The 16,053-nt window shown below is 61.9% G+C and overlaps 1 protein-coding gene across 1 annotated transcript; it reads right to left on the reverse strand.

The window, feature by feature from the left end:
• Nucleotides 1-9,459: 9,459 nt before the first annotated feature.
• On the reverse strand, nucleotides 9,460-16,053 carry DDX56 (DEAD-box helicase 56). The gene is made up of 14 exons (XM_045827930.1): nucleotides 15,944-16,053; nucleotides 15,647-15,808; nucleotides 14,941-15,101; nucleotides 14,626-14,796; nucleotides 14,416-14,506; nucleotides 13,521-13,765; nucleotides 13,109-13,228; nucleotides 12,443-12,556; nucleotides 12,253-12,347; nucleotides 11,525-11,598; nucleotides 11,353-11,442; nucleotides 10,738-10,843; nucleotides 10,101-10,171; nucleotides 9,460-9,740 (listed from the first exon to the last, which is right to left on the reverse strand). Exons 1-14 carry the CDS (start codon nucleotides 16,001-16,003, stop codon nucleotides 9,663-9,665), a joined length of 1,638 nt encoding a protein of 545 aa, XP_045683886.1. The 5' UTR covers nucleotides 16,004-16,053; the 3' UTR covers nucleotides 9,460-9,662.

Here is a 16,053-nt window from a genome sequence, read left to right on the forward strand (position 1 = left end):
GCCAGAGACACCGTGGCCTGACTGGGGTGGGGACCAATCAGGCGGAGCCCTGCGCCTCCCAGAGCTCCCGCTAGTTAATGATCCATCCGCTCGTCCCTCCCTGCCGTGGCCCCACACTCTCTGACGGGCCTCGATGACGATGGCGGTGGACGTGCGGGGTCTCCCCGACACCCACTTCCCAAAGCAACCTGAGTGGAGGGCTGAGCCAGCTGGAGACCTGCCACAGCCCGGCACTCACCCGGCCTTGGCTCCAGGGCGTGCTGGCTGGGGGGACGGGGGTTCAGCTAGGGGGTGGGCAGCGAGGGGAGGGGGTGATGCTCAGCGTGGTCCTGCGAACCTCCCCCCGGCCCCCACCCCACCCGGTCCCAGACACCCACTGTCCCCTGCCCCCTCTTGGGCCAGGCCAGTTCTGCTGGGGCACGCCCTTGTGCCGTCGTCCTTAGCAACTGTTGTCAATTAATATTAACAGTCTGATAACGGAGGGGACACTTCAGCCGTGGCGTGACGCAGTGACGACTCCGGGTGGCGGGGGAAGGCCACCTTGCGGGGCACTGAGTGCCCGGAGGCCCTGAGGGGGAGCCGTGGCCCTCTGCCTCCCCGTGTCCGGTCTCCCCAGCCCTGGAGGGCCAGGCTGCAGCTGGGAGCCCCGGGCAGCGCCCCGCCCGGCCGCGCCAGTGCCCGCGTGCCCAGCACTCGCCATCTGCTCCCTCCTGATAGAGATCTCCCCGTCGCCAGGATGGGCCCGACCTTGGCCCCGATGCCGATGCCAAGGCGGAGCTGCTCAGGGCAGCTATGGGCACATTTCGGATGCAGCCACCAGCCGGGGCCAGCCGCAGGGAGAGACCTCCTGCCTCCCCAGCCTGTGTTTCACGGACCCTGGCCTGACCCCGGGGCCTCACCAAGCACGCATCTGGGAAGACAGAGGCGGGGAAGGGGACCAGAACACGAGGGGTGGCAGGGCAGGCTCAGGATGGCCCCTCAGCCCTGATTCTGGAGAGGAGCTGCCACAGCCCGGGGCCGGTCACCTCCACCCCCACATCCGGGCCCCCCCGCCAACCCTGGGTCTCTCTCCTCCTCTTGGGTGCCTCCCCCAGCAGCGGGGATTCCCGGTGATGGCAGGAAGCCCACCAGGGCCCATGAGAGAGAGGGCTCACCAGGGGCCTTGGGAGACAGTGGGGGCGTGGCCGGGGTCCCCTCCAGGGAGCAGGATGTGGGTGCTGGTTGAGGACAGGCGGGCGGCCTCAGCCCTGGGCTCCTGTGGCCCTCCTGGAGCCGGAGCTGCTGGGCCCGGCCCACACCGCCAACTCAGGGGGACCCCGGGGGGCTGTGGCGTCAGAGCCCAGCACGGGCTTTCGGGGTCCCCCGCGGGACACCCACGATCTGCCACGGCAGCGCCCTTTGCACGCAGCGCCTGCAAGGCTGCGGAGGGCACAGGCTCACCCTTGTCCCACTTCTCCCCGGTTTCCACCTGAACCCCCATCCCTCCACGCTCCAGCCACGCTCCCGCCACTCCCTCGCCAGCATGCTCGTCCCCGGGCCGTGTTCTGCCAGCCCACAGATCTTCTCGGCTGGCCGGTTCTCCTATCTCATGATGAGTAAGTTTTTGGTTGACGTCTTTGTGCCTGACTGTATCTCCCCAGCCTGCAATTATTTCCTGAAGCCCAGATCCTAGAGATGAGATTAGAGTGTCAGAGTGGCAAGTTTATGACCCCAAGTGCACAGTTCAGCAGCTCCGGCAGGCAGCCCAGGATGTCTGGACAGGGACCTGCCAGATTCTTGCACGCTGACTCCCCGGGGCGGGGGTGGGGGATGAGACTCTGCCCACGGCCAGCGGCTGCCCCCAAAGGTGCCCGGTCCCCAGCCGCCCCCGCTCTGTGTGTTGGGTCTGCTGTCAGACTTTCCAAATTTCTCAACTGGGGAAGGGCAGGGCATGGACTGGCCCCGAGAGGGAACCGGCCCTGAACCCAGCCACCAAGCGCAGGAACTGGTAGGAAGGGGCCAGCCAGGAGCCTGCAGGGGTCAGGCTGGCTGGAGGCTCAGGGAAGCCCCCTGTGGACCAGTGGCAGGCGCAGGAGCCTCTGGGCTGGCCGCGTGGCTCCCGGGGGCACCAGCCTGTGCGTCCTGCTGAGCGAGGGGCCAGGTGGTGTCGCTCGGCCGGTCACCAGCCAGTTACGGGCAGGGGCCACAGCACAGCGCTGGATGGGTGTGCAATGCTCCGCCCAGCACCGGGAGGGGGGCTGGGAGCAGACGTCTACGTGGCCTCCGGCTGGTGGCGGTGAGCAGCCTGTGGGGGCTGGACCCCAGTGGCGCCTTCCCGTCCCTGGCCGCAGGGCCCGGACCGAGTGAAGGGACTGTGTCCACAAACAAGGCGCGAGATCCTGCTTCCTGGGCTCCCGGCCTCTGTCACGACTCGCGGTGGCCGGCGGTCTGGTTCTGGCCAATGTGAAGCCTTTTTTTTTTTTTTTCAATTAACAGATTTAATTTGGATGGACTTATTAGTCTCATGTTCACAGGAAGGCTGAGCAGGAAGGAGAGGAGGTCCCCCTCCCCCCCCACCAGTTTCCCTGCTGACACATCTTGGCACCTCTGTTGCAATCGATGGGCCAGTATTAACACATTACTGACTGCAGTTAATAATTTACACCGGGGCTCACTCCCTTGTGCTGTACGTTCTGCAGGATGTGACGAACACGGGATGACACGTACCCCGCATTGTAACATCACACAGGAGAGCTTCCCTGCCCCCAAATCCCCTCTGCTCCACCTCCATGTCCCTCCCTCTCGGGACCCCCGACAAAGCCTGTTCTTTGTGCAGACACTCCGTGTGTGTGTGTGTGTGTGTGGCAAACCACACACAACATGACATTTACCGCCTTGACCATGTCCAAGTGCTTGGTTCAGGGTGTTACATGCATGTACAGTGTTGTGTACCCACCGGCCCATACCTTTGCTCATCCTGAAAACAAGACATTCTACACCCAGCCCTCCCCGGTGTGGCTCAGTGGACGGAGCACCAGCCTGCACACAAAAGTGTTGCCAGTTCGGTTCCCAGTCAGGGCACATGCCTGGGTTTCAGGCCAGGTCCCCAGTGGGGGGCGTGTGAGAGGCAACCACACACTGATGGCTCTCTCCCTCTCTTTCTCCCTCCTTTCCCCACTCTCTAAAGATAAACAATTAAAATCTTTAAAAAAGAAAAAGAAATCCTGTACTCATTAAACCGTACCTCCCCTATTTCCCCTCCTCCAGCTCCTGGCACTCGCCATTACACGGTCTGTCTCGGCGACCCGGGATCATGCAAGAAGTCCCACACCAGTGAAACCTTGTAGTGCTGGCCCTTCTGTGCTGTGCTTGTTCCACTCGGCACCGTGTCCCCCTCAAGGCCCACCCGTGTCGCAGCGCATGGCAGAACCTGAATAATGTTCCACGGTACGTGTGAACCACACTCCGCTCGCCCCCTCAGCTGTCCGTGGACCCTCGGGTCGCAGTGGCTGTGCATCGCGCCTCTCTGAACACAGGTGTGCGTTCCAGAAATCACACTCAGTCGATCTGCTAGCAATTTGCTGAGGACTTTTGCATCGATGCTCATGAGGGATATTGGCCCACGGTTTTACCAGGGCAACGCGGGTCTCCCAGCATGAATTAGTAGCTGTTCCCTCCCATTCAGTTCTCCTGAGAGTTTACAGGGTATTGGTGTCGTTTCTCCTTCAAATGTTTGACGGAATTCACCCGTGGAGCTGAGAGGTCCAGAACTTGTCTTTGCCGGGAGACTTTTTTATTGCCGTTTCAGTCCCCTTACCCCTCATGGGTCCATTCAGCTGTGTGTCTGCTCGCGGTGACGTCTTGGTAGCTTCCGTGCTCCCGGGAGCCCGGCCCTTTCACCGCGCTGGTGCAGCGATCCACCGGTGTAGCGATGGTGCGCGTGCAGCAGGCACTGTGTTTCCAGAGGATCCGCAGCGCTGCCCCCACTCCCACTCGGACGTGGCAATGGGAGTCTTCTCGCCCCCATGGGGCCCCGAGCTAGAGGCCCCGAGCTAGAGGCCCGCCGGCTTGGTCAATGGTTTCAGAGAACCGACTTCCGGTTTCAGTCATTTTCTACCTTGTTTTCCTGTTCTCCGTGTCATTTATCTCTGCCCTCATCTGTCCTCTGTCCTTCCTCCTGCCGGCTCTGGATGTTGTTGTGTTTCCCTAGTTCCTTGGGCGGTAAAGTGGGGTCGCTGACTTGAAACACTTCTTGCTTTTTCTGTCCTGTGAAGTCACAGCGATGGACGCCCTGCTCCCACTGCGTCCCACGGTCGGGCGTGCTGCGCCTCTGCCTGCTCCCGTCTCTAGGCGCTGCCTGCTCTGCGGTGACTCCTTCCTGGGACCGCGGGTGCCCGACTGTGACCCGTCGCTTCCGCGAGTGTGTGACTTGTTCCGCCTTCCTGCTCTCGGTGGTTTCTCACTTTATCCAGCTCTGGTCAGAGCGTGTATGTTATGTGGGATGTAAGTTTCTAAATGTTGAAACTTAGTCTGCGGCTAACACCTGGTTTGTCCTGCAGACTGTCCCCTGCGTATCTGAGATTCCAGAATCACGGGTGCTTTGCTGTCGCTGGGTGGCGCACTCTGCATCTGTCTGTGAGATCCCGGTGGTTTGTTGGGCCGTCCCAAGTCCTCGGTTTCCCTGCTCATTCCGTCCGGTTGTTCTGCCCAACACTGAGGGTGGGGTGTTGAACCCTCCCCCTGTCGTTGTAGAGCTTCCTGTTTCCCCACTTCTCTGTCCATTTGGCCTCATAGGTTTGGGGCGGTCTGTCCGCAGGTGCATAAATGTGTACCCAGCCTCATTTTTCCCGCATCGAACTTTTTACTCACATGCAACGTCCTCCTTTCTCTCTGTGAGCATCTGGATCTACAGTGCGCCTGGCCTGACGTGAGGAGAGCCGCCCCTCCATTCTCTTGCTGCATTTGCACAGAAAGCACCGTTCCCATCCTCTCACTCCCACCCGGGGGCCTCTCGGGATCGCCCGTGCGTGTCTTGCGGACTGCATGTCGCTCCATCATGCTTTTCAGTCCATCCTGCCAATCTCAGGCTTTCCACTGGAGAGAGCAACCTATTTCTATTTAAAGTAATCGCTGCTAAGGAGTTACTATTTGTTCTCCGCATGCCTTAGAGCTCCCCACCCCACCCGCCTCAGGTCCTGCATTAGTCTTGTGTTTAGTTGTTTTTTATTAGGAAAACTTTGACATCCCTCCTCACTTCCTTTGGTGCGTATTCTGTGGCTATTTTCTTTGTGCTTCCCATGGGCATCCCACTGAACGCCCTAAACTCTAACCCTCTAATTTGAATTTACTGTAGTTTAGCTTCAGTAACATACAAACTCTGCTCCTTCACAGTGCTGTCTCCACCCCTTTCAGGGCCTCAGATTTACATCTTTGTATGTCGTGTGCCCCAAACATAGACTAATAATTATTTCAAATGCATTAGTCTCCTAAGTGATGCAGAAAAGATTTGGAATTATAAACCAAGATACATTAACACTGGCTTTTGCACGAATAATTTTCTCTTTAAATGTACTGGTTTCTGACCATGCAGAAAACAAAACATGCAGCTACAAACCACGGTCACACGGATGCAACTTCGGCACGTGCCCGTGTGCCCACATTCCCTGAGGCCTCGTCGCTCCGGCTGGCTGGGGGTCACCGGCCAGTGCCCTGTGAGCCGGCCACAGAGCTCCTCCAGGCACTCCCAGCAGGGCAGACCCATTAGTTTCGAACGGCCTCAGTTTTCTGTTTATCTGGGCATTTTAATTTTTTCTTCACTTTTGAAGGAAAATTTTGCCAGCTATAGGATTCACGTTGATAGCTTTAAAAAAAAATTAGGTACCTTAAACATACCAGCCTATGTGTTCTGATGGACATACTGATGCTTCTCTCTCTTTCTCTCTCGCTTCCCCCGCTCTCTAAAAATAAAATCGCCCTGGCTGGTGTGGCTCAGTGGATTGAGAATGGGCTTCGAACCAAAGGGTCGCTGGTTCAATTCCCAGTCGGGGCACATGCCTGGGTTGCCGGCCAGATCCCCAGTAAGGGGTGCGTGAGAGGCAACCAAGCATTGATGTTTTTCTACCTCTCTTTCTATCTTCCTCTCTCTTTAAAAATAAATAAATCTTTTAAAAAAATCATTGTCTTCTTTATTTAAAAAATTGTCATAGGATGTCACTATGCCAAGATCAGCCTAAAGTGTCAATCTAAGGTCTTCTCAGGTCTTTTCTGAGCCGCCAGCTCCCTGGACGCACAGAGGCACTTCCTAACGTCCCCGCATGTGCGGCCATGTTTGGGTCCCCTGGTTTTGAGTGTCTGGTTTCTGAAGGGAGGAAAGTGACAGAGGGAATGAAAGGTCACTGCTTTTTCTAGTGCCCTAGAGGTCACTTGAGCCAGAAGGAGAGGGTCTCGCTTCAAGGGCGGAGGTACAGCAATGGCTGCCTCCTCTTTGGTCAGAAGCAGCCGCCAGCCACCAGAGCACAGACCCACAATGCTAGGAAAAGGGGGCCCTTCTTGCCGCCCCCCACCCCTAGCCCCCACAAGCTGTGTGCCAGCCACCCCGGGGCCACGTGCACAGCCTCGTGCCACTTGACCGGGGGCGAGGGGTCAGCAGGTCCTGCTGCGCTAAGACTTGAAACGGAACAAAACTAACCCCAGGGAACACTCCGAACAGGGCAGGTGGCCCCGGCTGGGGGTCAGGAAGGCTCCCGGGGGGCAGCAGTGCCCGGGTAAGAAGGGTCCCACACCCAGGGCTGCCAGACTCAGCCAGAGTGAGCCAGGGCTCCAGCCGGTCTGAGTGCCACATAGACGCATTATTGCTCAGTATCATCACAAGGACTGACTGGGGCGGACTCATGATGCCGCAGGGTCGTGCCCCATTGCAGCACCGCAGGGAGGAGCTGAGGCTGAGAGAACGGGATGGGCTGAACCCAGCCCCACCCCAGGTTCCAGGTCGGGGCCCACAGACCTGCACAGCTTCCAACTCGGCCCCTGAGCCGGAGGGCATGGGGCTGGCAACTGACTCCCTCTGGGCCTGTTCCACCATCTGTAAAATGGGATGGGCGCAGGGACATCACCGCTCAGCCCCTGAAGGGTGCTCTGGGCCCAGGAGCACCCGCCTTCCTGGGGAGGAGGCTGTCATCAGGGGTGCAGATCAGACCCCGGCCCGGCCCAGCAGGCCGGGGCGCCTCACCCTAAGAAGCGGCTGTGATTCGGAGCTTGAGGACCCTGCGTCAGAGCTGGCTCGGGGGTGCACCCCCCACCCAAAACACTCAATGGGGCACCTCACTCCTCCTACGGAGGAGACCCCGGGGCAGGCCAAGAGCAAGGCGCCTCTCTCGAGGCCGGGCAGCATGTGGAGGGCGCCACAGAGACTGCTTCCCGGTGGGCTTGCAGGCGATGCCGTGGGAGGAGGGAGTCTGCCCTGCATGGCCCCCTGCACAGTGGGAAGGACGCCGGGCATCTGCCCCTCCTCGTGGATGGCTGCCTTTCGGGGTGAGAATGGCCGTGGCCAACACGGACAGCTGGCTCGCGGCACCCCTCCCCAAGGTGGGCCGTCCACCTGCTTCCCCCTGGGGGGAGAGGGCACTGTGCACTCTCCTGCACGGTTTGGAGCTGCTGGCCACTTCCTCCTGGGAACACTGCCCCCGGAGACCAAAGTCCCCAAACTGACGGTTCCCCGAAAGCTGAGTCACTGATCCTGAGCAGATGGGGTACTCGCTGGACTGGGAAATGCACTTGAACCTGCTCGTGCTCTGGGTCCAGAGGTTTCCAGGTACTCTCTGTCACCCCGTTATCACTGTGGCTTGAGGCTATCTGATCGGGGCACGCCCTGCCTAGAAACCAGCCGCACCTGGTCACAAATCGAGTGAGCCGCTTCTCGGCCCACTCGAGACCCCTTCGGTTTTCTTTTCACCCTCCCACGTGCTGGGCTGCCCCCCACACACACACCCAACACTGCCCCCTGCTGGTCCGTCAGGGCTGTGGGTCCCACCCACTCTCCAGGCTCAGCCACCTGACAGGCGGCTTCCCAGACCCCTCCAGCCAGGGGACACGCTGCAGAGACCTCCGGGCACCTGGACATCCCCAAGGGTGGCTACCCAACTCCGCCCACACTCACACAGGCCCTCAGCTGAGCGCCTGCACCTGGCTGCCCCCACCAGGTGTTGCAGCACAGATGGGTGCTTCTTGGGCCCTCGGAGGTGGGGCACATTGAGGGCTGATTCTTGATCCCCAGAAGCTCCTCCCATGCAAGGCTGTGCCTGCCAATGCCCCTTAGTCCCTGGCACAGGGTGCCCAGTCAGGTGTGGGTGTGACTGCATCTGCCAGGGGTGGGGATGCTCCTGGGACTCCACCGACCTCCCTGTCCTTGGCCCCACTGGGTCACCCTGGGAACCACTGCTGACCTTCCCTGCTCCTACAGCAGGCTGGCCCCGCCCCGGGCCTTCCAGGCCCAGGCACCTTTCACGTGCTCGCTGAGTGGCCTCAGCTTCCCCGCGTGCAAACGGGTTGTGCGGGGCCAGAAGGAGATGCCTGGGCCCCCGGAGCCCCGGCCAGTCCAGACCCCACGCAGTGCCAGGGCCCGCTCCAACTCCAGAGGGTGACGAGGCAGGCCAGCTCCCTGAGGGTGTGGTGGGAAGAGGAACAGCAGTGCTGGGCGGGGGGCGGTGGGCCTGCCCAGCCTCCCCACGCAGGGACCCCCCCGTGCCAGGAGCTCGCTCCTGTGCCTCAGCCCCCACAGGAGCACGCGCCTGCACCTGCACCTGCCGAGTAAGATGCAGGCTCTGGCCTGCAGCGTGCTGTGCGGCGTGGCTGCCAGGCCTGCACCCAGCCCAGGCGGAGCCACAGATCAGAGCAGAGCCCCCTCCAGAAGGGCCATCACTGTGAAGCCCGAGCGGCCCGTCTCCTACACCCACACTGGTTCTGGGACGCAGGCTGCCGGCCAGGAGGTGCAGCGGTGGTGGGTCGGAGAGCGGGGGGTACAGGGCGAGGCGGCCACACCGCTCCCGAGCAAACCCCTCCCTGGGGCCCGGCCCCGCTCCTCGCGCGCCTTGCAAAGCAGGGGGGAGGGTGTGAGCCCGCCCCCTCCCATGCCGCCAGGACGCAGCAGCGAGGCTGTGTCCACCGCACGCGGCACTGAGGCGGGGGCAGCAGGCTCAGGTGAGGAAGGCCCGTCCTCCCCGTGGGTGAAATGTCGTTTCCGAGCTCCAAGGGATAGAGACTGGTCAGTGAGGCCCCAAACAGAGGCCACGGGAGCAGGTGTGGGCGGGACAGAGGCCTGGACAGGGCCGGTGTCTCCCAGAGCCAGAAGGCCCCAGGCTGCAGCGTCGCATGGCTGACCCCTGCTGGCCAAAGGGGCTGCACGCAGCGGGCAGGGCCAGGCTCACCCTCCCGGAGGCAGTTTTGGGGGCGGCCCCTTCCCACCTGCAGGAGCCCAAACCAAGGTGGCAAGAAGGCAGCGAGAACCTTTATTGTCTGGGAAGCACAAGCGCTGGCCTGGCAGTGCCACAGGCCCGGAGGCCACAGTCCGCCTGCCCGGGACCCAGGGAGTCCCTCCAGGGCAGGAATCCGGTCCATCCAGCAGACGCCCACTCCCCCCTGTGCTCGGCCTCGGGGCCCAGGAAGACTCGAAGACCGCCTGGACAGACTCAGGAGGGCGCCGCCGTGGGTCTGCGCTTCTGTCCTCTGTGCCTGAAGCTGCGCAGTGGGTTCTGGGCCTTTGCCTTCTGTGGAGGGGGGCCACAGGTCAGCACAGGGGCGCTGGACGTCGAATGTCCAAGCCGAGATAGGCTCTCAGAAGTGGGCGGTGCTGCCACTTCAGGGCCCTGCAGCCCAGACGCCCAGGACAGACGCTACGGTGGCCGCCACACCCAGCAGCCCCCGGCCCACCTCCCTCCTGCGGCCGGGAGGGGAGCGGAGGGTGGTGGGGACAGAAAGCCAGTCCTCCCTTGCCCCTGGAGACAAAGGGTGGGGGGTGGAGGGAGTCCCAGCCCCCAGGACATTGACCCGGGAGCCAGGAGTTGAGGGCCAGTTGCTGGAGCCACTCTCCTCCAAGGCACGCACGCCGTGGTGACGAGGGAACATACCTTGACCTTCTTAGAGGACACCTTCTTCCGCTTCTTGTGAGGGCGAACCAGGCCGCGCAGAGCAGGAGGGACTGCAAGAGACAAGAGGCCTCAGCAGCCGCCGCCCAGCCCCTGGCCGACCCCTCCGCACCCGCACGCCCTCCTGCGGGCTCTCCCCCAGTGTGGCCCAGAGCCACCCTCCAGCCCAAGGTCAAGTGCCCACAGTGCTAGCTGTTATCACGGAGGCTGCTGCAATAGCCACGTAACAGAGAAAAACGAAAGTAAGTTTCTGAAAAAGAAAACGCTGCTCAGACGGAAGAAGACCTGCGACCCTCCCCGTGTGGCGCCACCACAGACGCACCCCAGCCCGGCCGCCTCTCCCCACCCGCCCGCCCTCACCTGTCGGCTCCTCCGCCCCCACCAGCACCCGCCCTCAGCACCAGCACAGCCCCGTCCGGCCAGGCCCCACAGGACACAGACGGGGCTCCCTCCGTGTCCCCTGTGACCCCTGCCCCCACTCGGAGTGACACGCAGTGGGGGCGTGCGGCGAGCGGGCCTGCCTGTGTCTGCACACACCGTCGCTGGGCCCAGAGGTCCCGGCAGCCCAGCACACGGCGCCCAGGACCCGCTGCATCGCCACCCACCCTGGCCCACTCACCCAGGTAGTCGGGGACGTGGCCCAGGTGCGGCTTCACCACCGCCGGGTGCAAGGGCAGGTCGTGCCGCAGCAGCTGGAGGTCCCTGGGGTTGTCTTCGAAGTACGTCTGCGGGCGGGCGGGGGCGAGAGTGCTGCAGGGAGGGCCTGTGTGTGTCGTCACAGGGCTCCCGGGGGCCACTCGTGCTTGGAGTTTACAAAGCGGGGTTTCCCACCGCCTGCGCCGGTCACCTGCTTCCCTTCCAGACGCAGCAGCTGATGGGGTCTCACTTCCCCCGCCACCCCCGCTGCCCTTTCTGTGAAGCACCCGGTGGCCCAGCGCACCTGTCCCTCGGAGCCGTCCCAGGCTGCCCCCGCACTCACTCACACACACACGCCCCCCCCACCCCCCATCTGTGTGCACTCCCCGCAGCGCGTCCCTGTGGGGGCGCTCCGGCGCTCCCGCCTCCGGACGCGACACTGGGACACGTGGGGCACACGCATCGCAGCTGCGCACGTTCACAGACTCCGCCGTGGGAGCAGGCAGGGCCACTGTCCTCCAGGAGTCACCTCCGGCCAAACAGACGGCCCCCCGCGCCCCACCCACCACCGAGGCCTCAGCCTGGGCTCGGGGCTCACCTTCAGCTTCTCCGAGTGCAGAAGCTCCTCCTTGATCTCCTTCAGCCTCGCCTCTCGGATGGCCTGCTTGGTCACGGAACGCATGGCGTCCTGGGCAGACACCGAGGGTCAGGGCGCTGCGGCAGCCAGGGCTCCCGTCCCCCAGTAACCCCCCGCCCCCCAGCCCACTCACCCTGCAGCGGTAGCGGAAGCCCTCGATCTCCTCCATGTGGAACTGGTAGGGGAGCAGGGCCGGGGCCCCGGTCTCTGTGGAGAAGCGACTGTGAGCGACACCCAGGCGCAGACCTGCCACCGCCCACACCCCTCACCCCACCCCCGTGAGGCAGCGGGCACAGCCAGCCGGCTCCCTGCGGTGCGGTCTGCAGGCGCAGCGAGGAACCTGGGTCTCGCCAACAGGCGCGAGAGTTCTCCGGGTGCTGCAGCCAGGGCGGCCCGATGCCCCGTGTCCCCGGTGCCCACCACACCCCTCATTCTCGGGACCTGCCCAGCCCCCTACTCTGCTTCCCCAGGGCCACTCTGGACCCCGCACCCTTAACATCCTGGTGGTAGGCCGCGCACCCACCCCTCCTCCACCGTCTCCTCCTCAGAACCTGGGACACGGCCCGGCTGCCCCAAGACCGTGCCCTCTCCCAAGGCTGCCTCCTGAGACACCACCAGCCTTCGGTGCTGTCTCCCAACTCTCCACCCTGCCCTCGGCCCTTCTGTCGCTGGGGCGGGAGGTGCACGTGACTTGGGCCTGGGCCTGCTCATCGGTGATGGGGGCAGTGCCTGCTACGGAGGGCAGGGCGGGGATGGAGCCAGGGACCGGGGGCGAGCAGGGCCGAGCAGGTAGGTGGTGCCCGGTCACATTCGTGTCCAGGCTCCGGGGTGTCCTGGGCGAAGCCTGGCCCTGGCTCTTACCTCCACCGAGAAGCTCCTCAATCTTGCCCAGCTGGGACTGCTCCGTCGGCAGCACAAAGGTCAAGACTACGCCTGGGTTGTTGGCACGCGCCGTTCTGCAAGGAGAGACGGCCCTGCTCACACTTCTGGCCTGCACCCTGGGGGAGCCCACGGTCCCGGTGCCCGGCCCGCCACACCTAGCCCCCCCTACCTGCCCGCACGGTGGATGTAGGCCTCAGGGCTGGGGGGGAGGTCAAAGTTGAGCACGGCAGACACGTGGTGGAAGTCGATGCCTCGGGCCACACCTGCCTCCGGGTCAGAAGCCCTGCAGGGAACAAACACAACTGGCTCACCCAGGGCTCCCTGGGCTGCATTCTCGTGCCCACTGGGTCTGCAGAGTCTCCAAACAAGGCCTGTGTGCAGCCACAGGACCTAACGTGGAGCCACAGGGCCTCAGAGTGCAAGACTCGACCTTCAGAACTGGTCCAGGGGCAGGGCAGCGGGGCGGCCACACCGCAGCCCTGACCTGGGCTCTGGAGCATCAGCGGAACTAACTGCCCCACGCGGTGATCTGAGAAGCCCACCAAGCAGACAGACTGCGGCCTCCCTTCGCCCCTCAGAGACACCCTCCCCACAAGCCACAACTGCACCCAGAGCAGGCTGGGCCACTTCCCTGCGCCAGCCGGTGCCCCAACAACCCAGGCAGCCCAGCCCCTCGCCCCACCAGGGACCACGCGCACCCTTCGCTGCCCTTCCCCAGGCCCAGCAGCCAAGACGGGGCTCTGTGGGCTATGCTGGCAGGGAGGCCTGGCTCCCCACTCTAGCACCCTGATTCGTCTCTCCAGGGAGGTGTGGGAGGACAGAAGCATGGGCTCACCTGTCCCCCTTGGGCCCTGTGCCCCGACGCTTGCCTTTGACCGGGGCCCCCAGGACTTCGGCATCAGTTGCTATGACACAGTCGTAGAAGCCTTGGTTGAACTGTGAAATGATGTGGCACCTATGGGCCAAGAGGGGAGGGTCACGCCCAGTAGCTCATCCACCCCAGCACCGCTGCCCATCACCCTCTGGCTCTCCCTCTTCTTAAACTCTCCCCCTGCTTCATCTTGGTGACTCCACCCCTCGGCTGAAGACAGAGCGACAGTGGGTCCCTCGGAGTTTGTGACAAAGTCACTATGGATTGAGCCCAAAGCCTGCCCTCTAAGCACTTAAGAAACAAGAACAGCAAGTGCGTCTCCCCTTTCCAAGCCCATCTTTGACGCGTTGCAGCCGAGACATCAGCCGCAGCGCACCTGGAGCGCAGGGGGAGCTCCCCGTTGAGCACGCAGGCGGGGATGCTGAACTGCTCCAGGAACAGGCGCAGCCGGTAACTCCGCTCCAGAGTGTTGACGAAGAGCAGGGACTTGCCCCGGATCAACGAGAGCTTGAGCAGGGCATACAGCAATAGAAACTTGTCTTCCTCCGTGTCACAGACCACCTGAAACTGCTGTAGCTGCTCTGGCCCGGGCAGCTGGGACTCTTGCAACTTGAGAGTGACCTGGGGGGACAGGCCTGCGGTCAGGAAAGAGGAGAGAAATGCTATCGCAAGCCACTGGCTCACCAGCCACAGTGCAATGTGCTAGTTCAGGGCACCATGGGTCCCCTCCAGCTGGTGTAAGGAGTCCAAGGCCTCTAATAATTGTAGGGAACGAAGAACGTAAAGTTACATGCAAAGCATTTGGGGAATAGCGCACAGAGAGACAGAAACACGACTGGAGTGAGGAGGGATGTCCTACAGCGGCAGCCTTTCTGAACAGTAGGGGTCACAAAGTAGCGAACTTGCACCTGCTGCTAAAGGCAGCCTTTCTGACCCTTGAGGTCGCTGCTCAGGCCTTTAGGTGAACTATCATTTAACACATTGTATGCGGGAAACATATTTATACGTTTTACGTTGACTGGTAGTAGAGCTCGGGATAAAAACTACCTGCAAACAATGTGTTAAACCCCTAAGGGACCTCTGGAACTGTACAGTGACTTTAGATATAAAGGGAGGGAGGTGTTGATGACTACTGGATCGTGGTGCTTTAAAACCAGAAGGCTAAACTAGTAACAACTGTCCCGCCCAAAACCCCGAGCAGGGGGTAAGGAGGATCAAGTCCTCAGAGAGTCACGTGTCAGCTGCTCCAGATGCTTGCACAAGCCACTCACCGGGTTATGAAGCACCAGCTCCTTGAGAGTCTGTACGTCTTCGTTAAAAGTAGCTGACATCAGAAAAGCCTGATAAATACGAGGCAAGTGACTAAAACAAAACAGAGCTCCATCAGACTCCAGCTCCAAGGGCCTCTAATTGTGGCAGCTTCCGGCCCCCTGCCCCAAGCCCTGGTGTCGACTCACAGCCCCCACATGCCTCTTCCTCACCAGAGAAGACTCTTGAGCTCTTCCTCAAAGCCAAAGGAGAAAAGAAGATCAGCCTCATCCATCACCAGCAGCTCCAGGGAGTCCCGCAGCTTCAAGTTGTCTTGCTGCACGTGGTTTAATATGCGAGAAGGGGTCCCCACCACTATGTCGGGCTTCTCCATCAGCACGGCTCTGTAAGCGGGCATCACCTCAGTGTTGGGAGGAGGTACAGCTGGGACCTCTCCCGGGACCAGCCCCCTTCCTTGCCTGCACACGAACCCAACCCCACATCTCTGTGCAGCTTCATTCCCCCACAGCCCTGGTTCCTTCCCCCACCTTTGGGAGGCTGAGTCTTCTGCAGCCGAGACGTTGGCCACCCGGATGTCTCGGGCACAGTAGGCAGCCAGCTGCTGAATCATGGACTGGGCCTGCCGAGCCAGTTCCTTGGTGGGCACGAGGACAAGGCCGCGCACAGCCTGCTCCACCGCGGGGCCCGACTGCAAGAGCACAAACTGAAGACTTCAGACAGTCCGTTCCCATCGCTGGGGCTACCTGGTGCTTTCTCTAACTCTTCGAGACAATCTGACCCAACTGCTGTGACTTCAAATGACTCAGTGCTTGCTTCTCTGAACCTCAGGACATGGAACAAGAGGGCTCTTTCCCAGGCGCTGACCCTAAAGACTAACTTACTTCAAGGTTATCAAATTACTTAAAATACACCAGTCATGCAGTTGGTGTTTCATTTCATCATAGCCTGTAAGGGAGGGGGGGTGATTTTTACCGCAGAAAGAAGATTTACTCAAGATTACCGAGTGGCAGCAGCAGAGTTTGGACTAAGACCCGGGTGACCTGAAGTCCAGCCCAGAACGTCTGCCACGACAACACCAGGCTCTCTGCGGCCATCCCTCACAGGTTTAAGAGGCCACAAGAAAGCCTGGTTCTTGGGAAAGACCGATGACAACCACACGCCTTTCCAAGAGGGCACGACAAGCACTCAGACGCCTGCACCTCCCCGCCTTTGGGCCCCTGCCGCGCGACCCACCGCCTTCCCGTGGAGCAGCAGCTGCAGCATCGGAATGGCATAGGCAGCCGTCTTCCCAGAGCCAGTGCGGGCCCGAGCCAGGAGGTCCTTCCCCTCCAGGGCCAGCGGGATGGCCTTTTCCTGGATCAGCGTGGGTCGTGACCAGCCCTGGTCGGTGACGGCCTAGGAGAGACGGGGGGCGGTTCATGAGGCGCACACCTCTGCAGTGGCCCCCAGCCAGGCCGGCCGGGCTTCTCAACCCGCCGCGTCCCCGCTGCCGCCCGCCACACCGGCCCTGATCCTTAGTCCCCGCAGTACCTGCAGCAGCCGGGGGTCCAGGCCCATGTGTTCAAAGCCCAGCTGCTCAGAGTCCGCCATGCTGGAGCTGTGTAGTGACAGCGCGCACGCGCAGCACGAAAAGCGTGCGA

This window comes from Phyllostomus hastatus, unplaced genomic scaffold (genome assembly GCF_019186645.2).
Source record: "Phyllostomus hastatus isolate PE091 unplaced genomic scaffold, TTU_PhHast_1.1 phas_scaffold_78, whole genome shotgun sequence".
NCBI classification, from domain to species: Eukaryota; Metazoa; Chordata; class Mammalia; order Chiroptera; family Phyllostomidae; genus Phyllostomus; species Phyllostomus hastatus.

What these genes read in the sequence shown, in the direction of transcription:
- DDX56 (XM_045827930.1), bottom strand. Translation starts at nt 16,003, where the DNA reads ATGGCGGACTCTGAGCAGCTGGGCTTTGAACACATGGGCCTGGACCCC. An exon ending in ACAGGGCCCAAGGGGGACAG is followed by an intron (nt 12,557 to 13,108) that starts GTGAGCCCATGC and finishes TGTTCCCTGCAG; the next exon opens with GGCTTCTGACCCGGAGGCAG. An exon ending in TGTCCTCTAAGAAGGTCAAG is followed by an intron (nt 9,741 to 10,100) that starts GTATGTTCCCTC and finishes CCCCCTCCACAG; the next exon opens with AAGGCAAAGGCCCAGAACCC.